The 14,593-nt window shown below is 41.5% G+C and overlaps 1 protein-coding gene across 2 annotated transcripts in view; it reads right to left on the bottom strand.

The window, feature by feature from the left end:
- The window catches only part of sema6cb (semaphorin 6Cb), a 264,346-nt gene that overhangs the window by 79,106 nt on the left and 170,647 nt on the right, over positions 1–14,593 (bottom strand). Inside the window, exons 5-6 of one of the 2 annotated variants that reach the window (XM_084336359.1) lie at positions 13,222–13,336; positions 12,505–12,562 (exon numbers count right to left, since the gene is read on the bottom strand). In XM_084336359.1, coding sequence (XP_084192485.1) covers positions 12,505–12,562; positions 13,222–13,336 — 173 coding nt within the window. Of the gene's footprint in view, positions 1–12,504; positions 12,563–13,221; positions 13,337–14,593 lie in introns of those variants that run through there. The other variant, XM_084336360.1, reaches the window with a different exon arrangement.

The following is a 14,593-nucleotide window of genomic DNA, read 5'->3' as shown; positions in this document are numbered from 1 at the left end:
ACTCATCCAAGTCTAGGGCTGTCTTAAATACTTCAAAGCTTTGTTCGATGGGCATGGGATTCGAATGGGAAAATAAAATTTTAATATATAAAAAATAAAAAATAAAAAGGTTTAAACTTTACAGCACTGACAATTCTCTATAGTATTTTTTATAGTGTCCCGGCCCATATAAAAACATGTCTTAATAAAAAATGAAGTCGAATTCTGCCTTTGTCTCTATTAACTACATATACATATTTATATAATTGTTTGCTTTATAGACGAAGGTTACAACATACCGGTAATTCTTTTTTTTTTATCCACTTTTTCCCCCCATTTTCAATTTTTCTCCCATCCCAATTTCGTATTTCCAATTCTTCCCTCCCCTGTCTTGAACGTTGCTAGACTATGCCTCCCACTGGTCAGCTGAAGTGAGGATAGAAGCCTTGCATCACGTGTCCCCTACGGCAGGGGTTCTCAACCTTTCTGCTGCCAAGGCACCCGTGTTCAATAAAATATTCCAGGGCACCCCTACATATGATAAAGACTTTTCCGGTCCTGTCTTTTTTGCTACAATGATGACAAAAGTGCTTGCTTTCAAAATAATGTTTATTTAAGAAACCGGGAAACACATTTGTGTGTAGCAGGCTATATAATGCATTATTAACAGGTGTTTCAGGTCTAAATGGCTTAGTACTGTTGACGTTACACTGCTTGTAGTAGTAAATCAAATAGCATATTTCTTTAAATAAAATTACAGAAAATTATCACTAAACTGTTGCAGCTGTACTCCTTTCCATAAAAATAGCATATTTGGATAAGTGTGACCATTTCTCAAAAACTGAAAAGGATCACTAAAGTGCTATCTGTTGCAGCTGCACTGTTCTCCATAAAAATAGCATATTTGGATAAGTTTGACCATTTCACAGAAAAGGATCACCAAGTTACCATTTCTCAAAAAATATTAATAAATACAGAAAATAAGCACTTGTTCACTTGGTGGACATTTCTAGCTCAATGCGAGGTCTGCTCCTGCTGGCTAATAATACGGTCAATACGTGGGGAGATCTTTGACAAGGCAACACGCATGTCATCCTCAAGGCTCAACTTGGCCCTATATTTTGTTTTCAGAGCCGTCATAGATGAAAAGCCAACTTCACACAGATATGTGGTGCTGAATAGTATCAACACCTTAACTGCTGCATCATGAGATACTTGGTACTCAGCACCACACTCTGAAACGAGCTCTCCAGGTGGTATCAGATGAGATTTCAATGAGTTCTTCCAAGAGTTTGGATGGAGATGTGTCAGGAAGCTTTGTCTCAATGTTGTCTGTAAAGTATTTTTTTATCCAGAGTAACTTGGTGATCCTTTTCTGTGTTTTATTAAATAATGATTTTCAGATTTTGATAAATGGTCAAACTTATCCAAATATGGTATTTTCATGGAAAACAGTGCAGCTGCAACAGATGGCACTTTAGTGATAATTTTCTGTAATCCAAAAAGAATTAAAAAAAAAAAAAATATATATATATATATATATATATATATATATATATATATATATATTTCTTTTAATCTCAAGGCACCCCTGGCAGCTCTCTGAGGCACCCTAGGGTGCCGCGGCACCCCTGTTGAGAACCACTGCCCTACGGTACACAAGGAGGCAGCCTGTCGCATCTTTTCACTGCAGCAGCTCGAACTCTGTGGCGAGGAGTAACGTGTGGGAGGCTCACACTGCCCCCGATACTTCCTGTTTCCGCCGCACCGGCGTCACCCAACCGATCTGTAGTTGCTGTCCACAACGTCCAATCCCCACTCACCGGCTTTCCCTCCCTCTAACACTGCCAATTGTGTTAGTATGACGGCCGGCCAAGCCGGTAGCAACGCAGAGAGCTGGGCTCGATACCAGCATATCCTGCATTAGTGGCGAGCGCCTTGCCCACGGCGCCTCTCAGCTGCCCGTTACAACATAATTATGTAATGTAATTGGCTATGTAACGGAGAGCAGCCGCCCAGGCAGTGTAGCTCCCGACTAATTATTAATTTAATTAATTAATCCAAACCACTTTATTTATAGAGCACATTTAAAAACAACAAAGTTGAACAAAGTGCTGTACAAGTCCCACAACATAAACAAATTATTAAAAAAAGTAAAATATTTTTTTTGAATAAATATCTTTTGAATAATTTTTTAATTTTTTAATCTCTTCAGCCCTATCCAATCCAAGTCCAAGGAAAAGTTTCTCGATGAGACTAATCTCATCACCAGTACGCTGCACACTATCTGGATGGACACATCTAACCCCGTGGCGTCTATACTTTTACCAACCCCATTTCCAGTTCCGCGTTCTCGTTCTGCGATCTGATTGGCCACTGACGTACGCTAGTTCTGCCCCTAAGTTCCTGTGATCTAAAGAGCATATTACCTACAAATAGAATGCTCATGCGGTTTTTAGGCTATTCTTATGCCATGCTCACTCCGGCGTTAGAAGGTAGCCTAATAACTGGCATGTTTCGCCACCAGTCGTCTGTCGTCTGATGTGGCTGCCGTTCTTATGGTAAATGGCTGCTTTTTTATATATTATGGAACTCCACTCCACAAGAGCTCGATATTGAATGGCTACCTGTCACTGCAAGATCGCGCAATAATGAGGTTGTGTTTTGAACATTTATGTTGTGTTGATGGAATCACGTTAATATAGAGAGATGAAAACAATACGTTATTTCGATTGATATGAATTGGATAATGCAGGCGCAAGCAGGCTGCAGGCTGTTAGTAGAGTTGGGCGTGTAGAACTGGCGTAGGGAACTTACCGGGGGGGCAGAACTAGCGTACGTCAGTGGCCAATCAGATCGCAGAACGCGAACGGGGAACTGGAAATGGTAAAAGTATAGACGCAACCCCGTCACCAGTACGCTGCACACTATGTCCGGATGGACACATCTTCTACTTGCATGTATTGGGAATGTAGGGATGTGTCCCTGCTCTTGGCATCTGGTATGCTCCTCATTAACACCGGTTTTAGGAACGGAAGTGCCCCACAGTTCTGCTCCTTAATGATTTAAATTAGCTGGAATTAACATTACACCAAAAACGCATCTTATTAAGTCGGATAGCTCTAATGTTCTTTTCCTCTTTGTGTGTTTTATTATGATATACAGTCCTAGAGAATATCATTATATGCATATCATCACAAAAGATTATATTATGGAGATCTATGGGGATGAAGAATGTGACTGGGGGAATGTGTCTGTAAGTCTCCACGCCACTGAGAGTGTGTATGCATTGCTTTATATTGTAAATAATGTCAAGTGTCAACCATAAGAATGCAATTGAAAAGAATTGCATAGCCTGAAATCTCAGTAAAAATGAGATGACAAAAAAGAAAAGAAACTACTAAAAATGGCTTAGCAGCATCTCTACACCTTTGCGCTCATCAGCACCTCTTCTTCCTGAGGAGACTGAGATTCTGGTGAACTTTTACCAGTGCGCCATAGAAAGCATCCTCACTAACTGCATCACAGTCTGGTATGGCAACTGCACTGCCTCAGACCGGAAAGCACTGCAGAGGGTGGTGAAACCCACACACACACCCACACCCACACACTTAATCTCATAATTCTGGCCGCTCTAACATCCCTGCACCAGTGGGTGGTGATGGGGATAGATTCATCAAACTTGTTAACAAGGTCGCCCAGTTGAGGGTTTAATGCACTGGCCGCTGGCTGGGGTTCACTGCCAACCCGGCTGAATGATTTACTGACCAAGCCGTTCCTCCTGCAGTGAGACCCCCCACCCCTCAAATTATCAATATCGCCAAGGATGCCGGGGGAATAAAGTGCCAATCACTTTGCCGGCAGAGTTTTCCAGCTGGTGGCCGTTCTTTCTCGCCCCTATCCTTCCTAGCCAAGGCCCCGGAGTGAAGCAGGCCTCCGTCCGGCTTTTCCCTGTTGCAAATCTGCTTGTATTCAATAGGAGTCAGCATTATGGTAATCGGCCCTCCCACTGCCATGCTCGATTTATTTTACTAATAATTACTTATGCCCACCCAGGCCCTTGGAGATCAGTGAGGGGGTGAATCTAGATGAACCTGGAGGGGGAGAGAGAGGTGGGGAATTAGCTTGAAACAGAGCCAAAGCCAAAATGAATATATCTACTGTACTTTGAAGCTGACCCGCTATTTTCTGATGATGGCACTCAAGTCACAAGCTAATAATTTGCTGAGGCAGATGAGAGAGATGGGGGAAGTTGGAAGGCAACGGTGGCATATTCTGAGAGAGAGAGAGAGAGAGAGGGGGGGGGGTGGTATTAATAAATGTTCTGCTCGATGCAAGTCGTCGCGTTGGGTGGGGCTGTGAGGTTGCATGGCTAACACTGCATACGCAAAAGAGAAGATAGATTTGATTGATATCGTAATGCTGAAAACTTCTCATTTCATTCTACCAGGGTCAAAAACACAATATCAATAGCTTAGATGTCATTGCTCTGGAGTGGAGGCCTTGTGGGAATGATTGGCAGTGTTCAAGGCTAATCTAAATACAAGAACAACACAAGCTCAAGGCTTAAAGGGCTTTATTTTTTATATATATATTTAAGTGCAATCGTGTTTGACAAATTAAATTCTGATAGGAAAGAGCAAGGCACTTCAAAAGCCACAAGAGCAGCACAGCTCCACTGGATGTTTGTCTGAAGCAGGATTGCTTATTGCTTGAACGAAATGAAGGGGCGAACGAGTAGAGCGGAAAATAACAAGATACAAACGTTTCAAAAGACTTTCTTGTAAAAATAAAACAGTGTGTTCCATTACTGCGGGGGAAAAAAGGAACACAAGAAGATAATCAACTTCTGAAGCCTGTTAAGCATTTAAGCACCCCCCCTTTAAAAAACAGAAACAAAACAATTATACATCACAAGTCCCCTCCTGAGGGACTACACTTCAAATTAAATTATTTATCGCTTGTGTCAGACTAAAAAGAGGGAAGTCACGGACCATGCACAGAAGAGCGCAGGTATCCACCCTTACTGTACCTACTCATTGGCTCAGCATGTTTGGTGGACTTGGTGGCAACAGGTTATTTTGCACCATATAAAATGTATATATCTTTATTATTATTATTTAAAAAGATTTAAACTCCCCCCCATGCTTTTCTTTTTCTTTCCCCACTCGTCTGGTATTGTCACTTTAAGTTGATTACGTCTTTTGATGGGGGCACAGGTTAGCATGTATTCTCTAGAAGTGTTCTTGAGTCATAATGTTTATTTTTTCATCTCTCGTCCAAAAATATAATGCTCTTCAAAGGATTGTCCATCTATCAGTGAGTTACTATTGAACCATAGTGTTTGCTGCCGTTTGTCCTCTGGTGGGTAATAATGAAACTGGAGACAGCTGGGGATGGTGTCTTCCGTTAAAAAGGGGCACTTCCCAGAAAAACAATGCTGATTTATTTTGCACATAATCTCTTATACTATCACATGCACCTCCCTCCCCCATGCTACTATGATGCCTGAAATTCTCCAAGGGGATCCATAAAGGAATATCCTATCTTATTTTCTCATCTACATCATTGTAGATGAGCTGTAATTAACAACACAAGGGTTCAGTGTCCTCCAATGACATAACTGGTGCCCATATTCAAACTCATTAACTATCTAACTGTCAAACTAAATGAATGTGTGCAAAACAGTTTAGAGCCTTGGGATATGTGCAAGTTTATGTGCAAAATAAATCAGCATTGTTCCCCCGCTTTAAACTCTGTTTAGTAGAAGAGTTGAGGTTGTATCTGTGCAGGTCATATATCATCCAGAGTATCACGGATAAAATTGAACTCCAGTTTGAACAAGCTGACTCTAGAGCTATGTGGCAGGGGCTCAAAACGATGACAGACTACAAAGGCGCCTCCCTCAAACTGAACAGTGACATCTCCTTAGCAAATTACCTCAATACCTTCTATGCGAGGTTTGATGCTGGTAATAACAACACCAGCTCACAAGCCTCGGCAATGGGGGGGGGGGGGGGTCGGCTGCTGATGGAGGCGCAGTGTTCAGGGTAACAGAGCATGAGGTGAGGCGGACCTTTAAAAAAGTGAATATCAGGAAGGCAGCAGGTCCAGACGGCATCCCCGGCCGCGTCCTAAAAGTCTGTGCCGACCAACTGGCCCCAGTATTCACTGACATATTTAACCTGTCCTTAGAACAGGCTGTCATCCCCACCTGCCTGAAGAAGTCCACTATTATCCCTGTACCCAAAAAATCCAAGCCTGCTTGCCTCAACGACTACCGCCCTGTAGCTCTCACCTCCATAGCCATGAAGTGCTTCGAGAAGCTAGTAAAGGGCTACATCTGCTCCTCCCTCCCCATCAACATGGACCCCCTGCAATTTGCATACCGCCCCAACAGGTCCACGGAGGACGCCATATCCCATGTGCTGCACACAGCAGCATCACACCTGGACAAGAGGCAGGGGAACTATGTGAGAATGCTATTCATCGACTACAGCTCGGCATTCAATACCATAGTCCCCTCCATACTCATAGCCAAGCTCAGGGACCTGGGCTTGGGCTATGACCTCTGCCAGTGGGTCTTGGACTTCCTGACTGGCAGACCCCAGGTGGTGAGAGCAGGCAACTGCACCTCCTCATCCATCACCCTCAACATAGGGGCCCCCCAGGGCTGTGTTCTGAGTCCCCTCCTCTACTCCCTGTACACACACGACTGTGTGGCTCAGCGGAGTAGCAATACAATCGTCAAATTTGCTGACGACACAGTGGTGGTGGGCCTGATCTCTGCCAACGACGAGAGGGCCTACCTGGAAGAGGTCAAGGTCCTGGCGGGATGGTGCCAGGAAAACAGCCTCTCCCTGAACGTCAGCAAAACAAAGGAGATGATTGTGGACTTCAGGAGGTCGGGGGTCAAGGACTACAGCCCCCTCAGCATCGACGGGGCACCGGTTGAGAGAGTCAACAGCTTTAAGTACCTCGGAGCCTACATATCCGAGGACTTGACATGGACCACACACATTAACAGTGTTGTGAAGAAGGCACGACAACGCCTCTACTTCCTCAGGCGCCTAAGGAAGTTCCAAGTCAGCCAGAAGATCCTTAAGAACTTCTACTCATGTACAATAGAGAGCATCTTGACCGGCAACATCACCTCCTGGTTTGGGAATAGCACTGCACAAGACCAAAGCAGACTACAAAGAGTGACACGTTCAGCCGAACGCACAATTGGAGGGGGGCTCCCCACCCTCCAGAACATTTACTACAAGCGTTGCAAGGGCAAGGCTAAGAGAATCATTAAAGACTCCAGTCACCCGAACAACTGCCTCTTTGAACTGCTGCGGTCAGGCAAGCGATACAGGAGTCTCAAGGCGAGCACAGAAAGACTCAGAAGAAGCTTCTATCCCCAGGCCATCAGGCTGCTAAACGAACAATGAATGAACACTACACAACAACAACCACCAAACGCACATAGCACACACATCCACACGCACACACTCACTTTAAACAAACACACTGTAGCACCCACTCCACACACTTATAGCACACACCCACTTTAAACAAACACACTGTAGCACCCACTCCCCACACTTTATATTTATGGATGAAGGATTGCACTACAACTCGTACACCTTACTGTAAATTGTACCTAAAATTGTACCTCATCCCATTTCTGCTTTGCACTAGATAGTACTGTACATTAGTACACTGCATAGTATTGTGTATTGTATATTATATGGTAACTCAGAACATTGTACATATGTCTATACCGAACACTGTGACCTCATTTTCTTCTTCTAAATTCATGCTATATTATGTTATTATGTTATTTGATACTATCTTGTCTAGCACAGTCTCTGGAGCGTAACAGTAAGAAGCATTTTGTATGAAAGTATTCTGTACTTCTGTATGACAACTATTAAAGAACTTGAACTTGAACTTGAACTGCCAATATATCATCCAGAGCAGGGGTGGCCAACCAGTCAGAGACTAAGAGCCACAAAGATTACTGTGGTACCACAAAGAGCCACACCATATACCAGCGTTTCTCAACCTTTTTTTTCAGTCACGGCACCCTTCATGTGTTTATAGGTCTCACCCTCTGGCCTCTGAAGTTGCTAATGTCTTTTTTATTTGGGCCTCACAGTGTTAAAAGTACCCTGTGAGACCCACGGTTGCAAAATTACAAAAATCACTTTTAGCCATTTAAAAAAAGAATGTTTATTTAAAAAAAATTTAAAGGGGAACTATTTTACAATTTCTTTCACTATTTGGGCACTTTTACACAATTCCTGTGAGTCTATGGAACACCTACATCTTAAGCCATTTTGAGGCTGGGCTCCAACCACTGTGTGGCCTGGTGCCAACTGCCACATCAACTGCCACATTATTATGCAGCTGAGAAATCTCTGACATCACAGATATGCACATTTTCAGATGACTCAGTTCAGTGAGGGTGAATATTGTGAGAGGAGAATTGGAAGAATGCGCCAATATGAGAATTAGAGACATAGATCCTATTAATATAAGTCCACATACTGTAGCTAAGAAACAATGGTAAACACCGAAAAAGGCCATTTATAAGATAGTTCCCCTTTAAGCACATGTATAGTCAATTGGTCCTGTTGTTCAGCCTCACAATGCTATTTGATAGTAAATGTGTTTATATGTCCCACCCTCTGGCCTCTGAAGTTGCTAATGTCTTTTTAATTTGGGCCTCACAGGGTTAACCTCTTAAGCACGAGATATACAGTAAAAGTGTATATTTTCAGCATTACGTTTGTTTACCAATTATTTTAACTGTTATTAGTGAAATATAAGATTATAGAAATCTCAGGGCATTGAGTCGGAAACCGGCGCATATTGACAGGAGGAAGTGGCACAGCCAAAAGTGAGTGTAGTCTTTTGAAGGAAGAGACTCAGGGCTTTCAAATTTCGAAAAACTACCCTACCCAGCTCACACCAGCCCCTTTTATCATCTGACTTCTGGATTTACTTTTTTATTTCTCTTATTTTTTGGGATTATCTCCCACAAACCTGAACGTTATTGCCATAAAACAGAACGCAGTTAGTTTCTCTACCTTTCTGTGAACGTCTTGCAAAAAACGGTGTTGCAATATGATGAAAAATGGTGGAGAAATTTACATTATAAAAAAGATGGCAGAATTCAGTACTGTATACAAAACCTTCTGTTTAATCATCTTCCCTTTATTCATTTGCTTAGATTTTTCAGGTCTGGTCAATTTTAGCATGGTGTTATTCACAGTCAAAGATAAAAATTTTTTTTTAAATAGAATTGATATTCTCCTTTGGTTCATTACAATTTACTCAAGCCTAGTAACAGACACACTATTTCTGACACTGATCCATATATGTCCCAAGATTCAGATACCAAGAACATGCAAATGGACCATTTAATTTTTTTTTGTAAATGTTTATTCTACGTCCTTATGGAATGAGTGACATAAAAAAAATTAAAATAAAGTTAATTTATTTTTATTTTTTAATGGATGGAAGAGCCGCACATTGACGGGCAAAGAGCCGCATGCGGCTCGCGAGCCGCGGGTTGGCCACCCCTGATCCAGAGTATCAAAGCTGATATATCATCCAGAGTATCAATGGCTCAATGCTGATATATCATCCAGAGTATCAATGCTGATATATCATCCAGAGTATCAATGCTGATATATCATCCAGACTGGATCCGTCAAGAATAACTAGATGGCATTATACATAGGGGAAGGCTAACATAATAACTAGATGACATTATATATAGGGGAAGGCTAACATAATAACTAGATGACATTATATATAGGGGAAGGCTAACATAATAACTAGATGACATTATATACTAGGGGTGGGGGGAGAAATCGATACGTAGTAGTATCGCGATACTTTGTGTGGCGATACTGTATCGATACAGGGACGCCAAGTATCGATATTTAATTATTAATAAAAAAAAAACACAAAAAAAAAATTTGTATAAGGAAGTTGCATTGTTCATTTCAATACCTGTAATAGTACAGTAGTCCACACACACACACATTCAGTTAAGTTGGAATATGACTAATACAAACAGTTCAGTTTGTCAGGTACATGCAACACAGATTACAGTGTTTACATCTGTCTGCTTGAGAAAATACCATGTTCTGCAATAAAAATTATTGAAGTGAGATGAACAGACTGAACTTTATTTTATTAGATAAAACATGTTGACAGTTTTACTTTGCAGTTGAAAAAAGGTAATAAATTAAATTTGAGAAGAAATAATAATATTCACAATACTCAGCGTATCGCGATATATTTAGTATCGCGATAGTATCGTATAGTGACGCAAATATCACGATAGTATCGCATCGTGAGGTCTCTGGCGATTCCCACCCCTATTATATACTGTATAGGGGAAGGCTAACATAATAACTAGATGACATTATATAGAGGAAGGCTAACAGTTGTACTGCAACACAATAGTTACAATAGAGTCAAGAAACAGCAAAACAGTCTTATTGGGAGGCTCCCTTCAACAGTTAAACCAAACTGAAAATACTAATAAGCTAAATGAAAATAAAATAAATAAAATAATAAATAAAAGGACAGAAATTACAACTAATTAGGAGAAGAGAGAAAACACTACAATGGTAATGGTGATGAGACAATGACTGGACTGTTGTGAAGCACATACAAAAACATTACTTATTAAATTCAATTTGAAATAATTGGGAGGAGGATGAGAGTTCTGGCAGATAAGACTATAAATTCCACCATTTAAGTTCCTCGATATTTGATTGAAAATGCATTTTGTTTTTAATGAGAACGTTTAACCCAACAGTGTCTATGGAACCTGTTTAACCTCTTCCACCTGTGCGGTCCATCGGCGGACCGCAAATGACATCAGGTCATAAATCAATCTGTCTAGATTATATGACATAATGTTGTGTTTTTTTCCCTCCAAATGTATCCAAGAGTAAACATCCTAACCATGTCACAACAGCAGTCATATTGTATATTTTCAGCAATACGTTTGTTTACCAATAGGTTAAAGTGTTAGTGAGATTTTAGTTTTTGAAATGTGATAATATTTTCGCGGAGATCTGCCATTCTGAATTAGCATCCGTCGCCGAATGATGATGATTTGTAGTCATATGAGCACAGGGCATCCAGCGCTCTCAATGAGCGTTGAAATTTCAAACAACTACACTACCCAGCGAATTCTAGCTTCATGCAAGCAAATTACTTGTGTGTGCATTTTTATTTCTCTTATTTCTCTGGATTCTATACCACAAAACGGAACTTTATTGGCATAGATTGGAGCGCAGTTAGTGTGTCTACCTTCTGTGAACATTTAGCAACCATCTGTGTTGAAATACGATGCAAAATGGCGGAGCCATATCCATTCTAAGAATCGAACTGTACATACAGTAGATTTCATTCTTCATTCTCGATGCACGCCTGGTGATACTAAATCCAAATTACACGTGATCTCAAGAAGTAACTGAACAAGCTCAGTGGCAGTTTTTCATGTCTGGTCATTTTTAGTACGGTGTTATTCACTGTCAAAAATGCAAAGAAAAATCATAATTCATATTCTCCTTTGTTTCATCACAATTTAAGCAAGCCTAGTGATAGACAACAATTCTGACATTGGCAATACATTCCATGAGATCCATAGATGTCCCTAGATACCAAGAACATGCAAATGGACCTTGTAGAAGTGGAGCAATCTTCCATTTACTTATGTATTTGTATGTATATGTTTAGGCGGATTTTCAGAAAATTGGGCTCCTAAGAGTTAACCCGCTCAGCTTTAAAAGAGGCACCATTCAGAAAACCAGACAATTTCCCTGCAATTCCTAAACGTTTAAAAGATAAAAGCTTTTCATCCAACAACATCCAACATCTATTTGGATCATTGAACTGATCCTTAAATCCCTCCATTGGGGAGGGGGGGGGGGGGGGGGGGTTCAAACAGGAGAGAGGGTTCCAACAAGAGAGAGGGTTCAAACAAGGGGGTTCAAACAGGAGACAGGGTTCAAACAAGGAAGGGTTCAAACCAGAGAGAGGGTTCAAACAAGAGAGGGTTCAAACAAGAGAGAGGGTTCAAACAGGAGAGAGGGTTCAAACAGGAGAGAGGTTTCAGACAACAGGGGGGTTTCAAACAGGAGAGAGGACAGAGGGTTCAAACAGGAGAGAGGGTTCAAACAAGAGAGAGGGTTCAAACAAGAGAGGGTTCAAACAAGAGAGAGGGTTCAAACAGGAGCGAGGGTTCAAACAGGAAAGAGGGTTCAGACAACAGGGGGGGTTCAAACAGGAGAGAGGACAGAGGGTTCAAACAGGAGAGAGGGTTCAAACAAGAGAGAGGGTTCAAACAGGAGCGAGGGTTCAAACAGGAAAGAGGGTTCAGACAACAGGGGGGGTTCAAACAGGAGAGAGGACAGAGGGTTCAAACAGGAAAGAGGGTTCAAACAGGAGAGAGGGTTCAAACACCTGTAGGGTGAAAGTGGCGTCACAGGGGTCAGGCTGGCTTACCTGCTGGGGGACGATCTGCTCCGAGGAGGCGGCAAGATTGATGGCAAACACATGGTCCCTACAAGGAGAGTGAGAGGGAAAGTGAAGAGGGCGTTATACGAGTGGCCCCTCTGCACTCATATTTCTTTGGCATTCAGGTTTTTTTGAGCGCAGACCCTCTGCGGGATCTCTGATCTCTCACGCCGTCCCAACAAAACACGCTTTCCCTGGCCCCTTTTATATCCCTTTTCCCCTCCAGAGTAAGATTGAGAGTGCACATACGCAAAGAGCTTTCTCTCAAATCTCTTGTTTATTGATAGATATTGAGGGAAAGAGAGACGCTTATAAGGAAATTCACCTTTTTCCCTGTATCAACACACAACCTGCAGAGATGTCTCTTGTGGCGCGAACCTGCCACTCGCTCTATGGAGCTGTGGGAAATATTAACTCCACTTAGGCACATTAAGAATCTCTGCACCTTTTTGGACACAGTTCTTGGCTGCCAAGAGTGTTTTCTGGTTTGGGCCGGTGCCAAAATGGAAAGGTAATGTATTTTGCACAATGAATTGGGTACAGGGGGTGGGACCTCATACTTTTTAGATAATTAACCTGAGGTGACACGATCGCAAAAAGAGCTATATGCAATTAGGCTGAGAGATGCACTGGAAGGATTTGTGAAGTTGCTGCCAATACTGTATTGATGAGAGGAATATGGGGTGGGAGGTTAAGATGACCAACCTGGCAGCGATGTAGAGCATGTGGTTGATCCGCAGCATCCTCTGGAAGTCCAGGCCCAGGCGTACCGTGTCATTGTCCGACATCAGGCCCTGGAAGCTGGGATAGAGGTAGGAGTCTGTATGGGAGGACAAGATGGTTAGAAAAATAAGATTTCAGGAGGAAAATACAGGTTTCAACAGTAGGACCCTTTTAAGACCACTTTGAATATAATACCTATTTCACAGCCATACTGGCAAAAAAAGAATTAAGGAAAATTACTATAAAATAAGTAATTACATACAGATTATTGGGGGGGCTATTAACACATTTAAATGTGATACAGAGAAGTTATTGCAACATAGCTTCCTAATCCAATACATTTAAGACCTGCCTAAAATTCAGATTTTCAACCAAATACCAATTATGATTACTTTGTTCACTTATCCTAGTATCTACTTATAGAATGTTTCACCCGATATTGATGTAAATACTCTCAAATGAAAGCTGCAAGTCTGCACATTAACCTCAATAGTCATTGTTCTATTTCAAGTCCAATGTGCTGGAGTATGGAGCCAAAACAACAACAAAAATATGTCTCCCCTGACTCAAGACTTACGGACTGCTCCGCATCTGAAACAAAACTGGGGAAGTATAGAGACGTTTCCAGGCAAAACGCCAACTTGAGGATGATGCACCAAATCCAAGAGATGCCTCGTGAAAGAGGAGAACATCCGTCTGTCCTACGTTCTGCCTTGGAAGGTCTCCAGCTCGGAGTCAATGACTCAAACGGTAAAACCACTGTTTAACGTCTTCATCTCTTTTTTTTTTATATATATTTTTATTGGTTTTTTTCTTTTTACACAAACGACAAAAATACATTGAAATTGAAAGATTGACATTGAAATACGAATACATTTTTAAAAATTTTTTATAATAATAATAAAGATTACAAAAATATAAAGCGACACAAACAGGCACGAAGGATTCTGTGTAGATGCCCAAGGCTTACATCTCTGATGGATTACAAAAATGCTAAAAAATATTTTTTTATAAACAAACATGACTTTAAATAAATTTAACTCACATCTTGGGTACGTAATACAGATACACTAATTAAATAAATGATAAATGAAAATACAATAAACAAACTGAGCCCTCCCAGTAACCCATCCCCCTAAGTCCCCATATACACACACATTCACACAAGCTTCATCTAAGTCCTTAACTACTGGGAGTGGCTGGGGTGGGATCTAGCATCTAATTAGTGTCCGCTCGACAGGTACAGGAGAGTCCCGATAGATCCACCAGGTCAGCTCACCCAAAAAGGAGAGGCCTGACATACATAACAGTGCAGTTCACATGGGAAGGAGAAACCCAGCAAATCAGACTATAT

The sequence above is a fragment of the Notolepis coatsorum genome, assembly GCF_963971535.1.
Source record: "Notolepis coatsorum genome assembly, chromosome: 19".
Taxonomy (NCBI): Eukaryota; Metazoa; Chordata; class Actinopteri; order Aulopiformes; family Paralepididae; genus Notolepis; species Notolepis coatsorum.
This window is presented reverse-complemented; position numbering and strand designations above follow the sequence as displayed.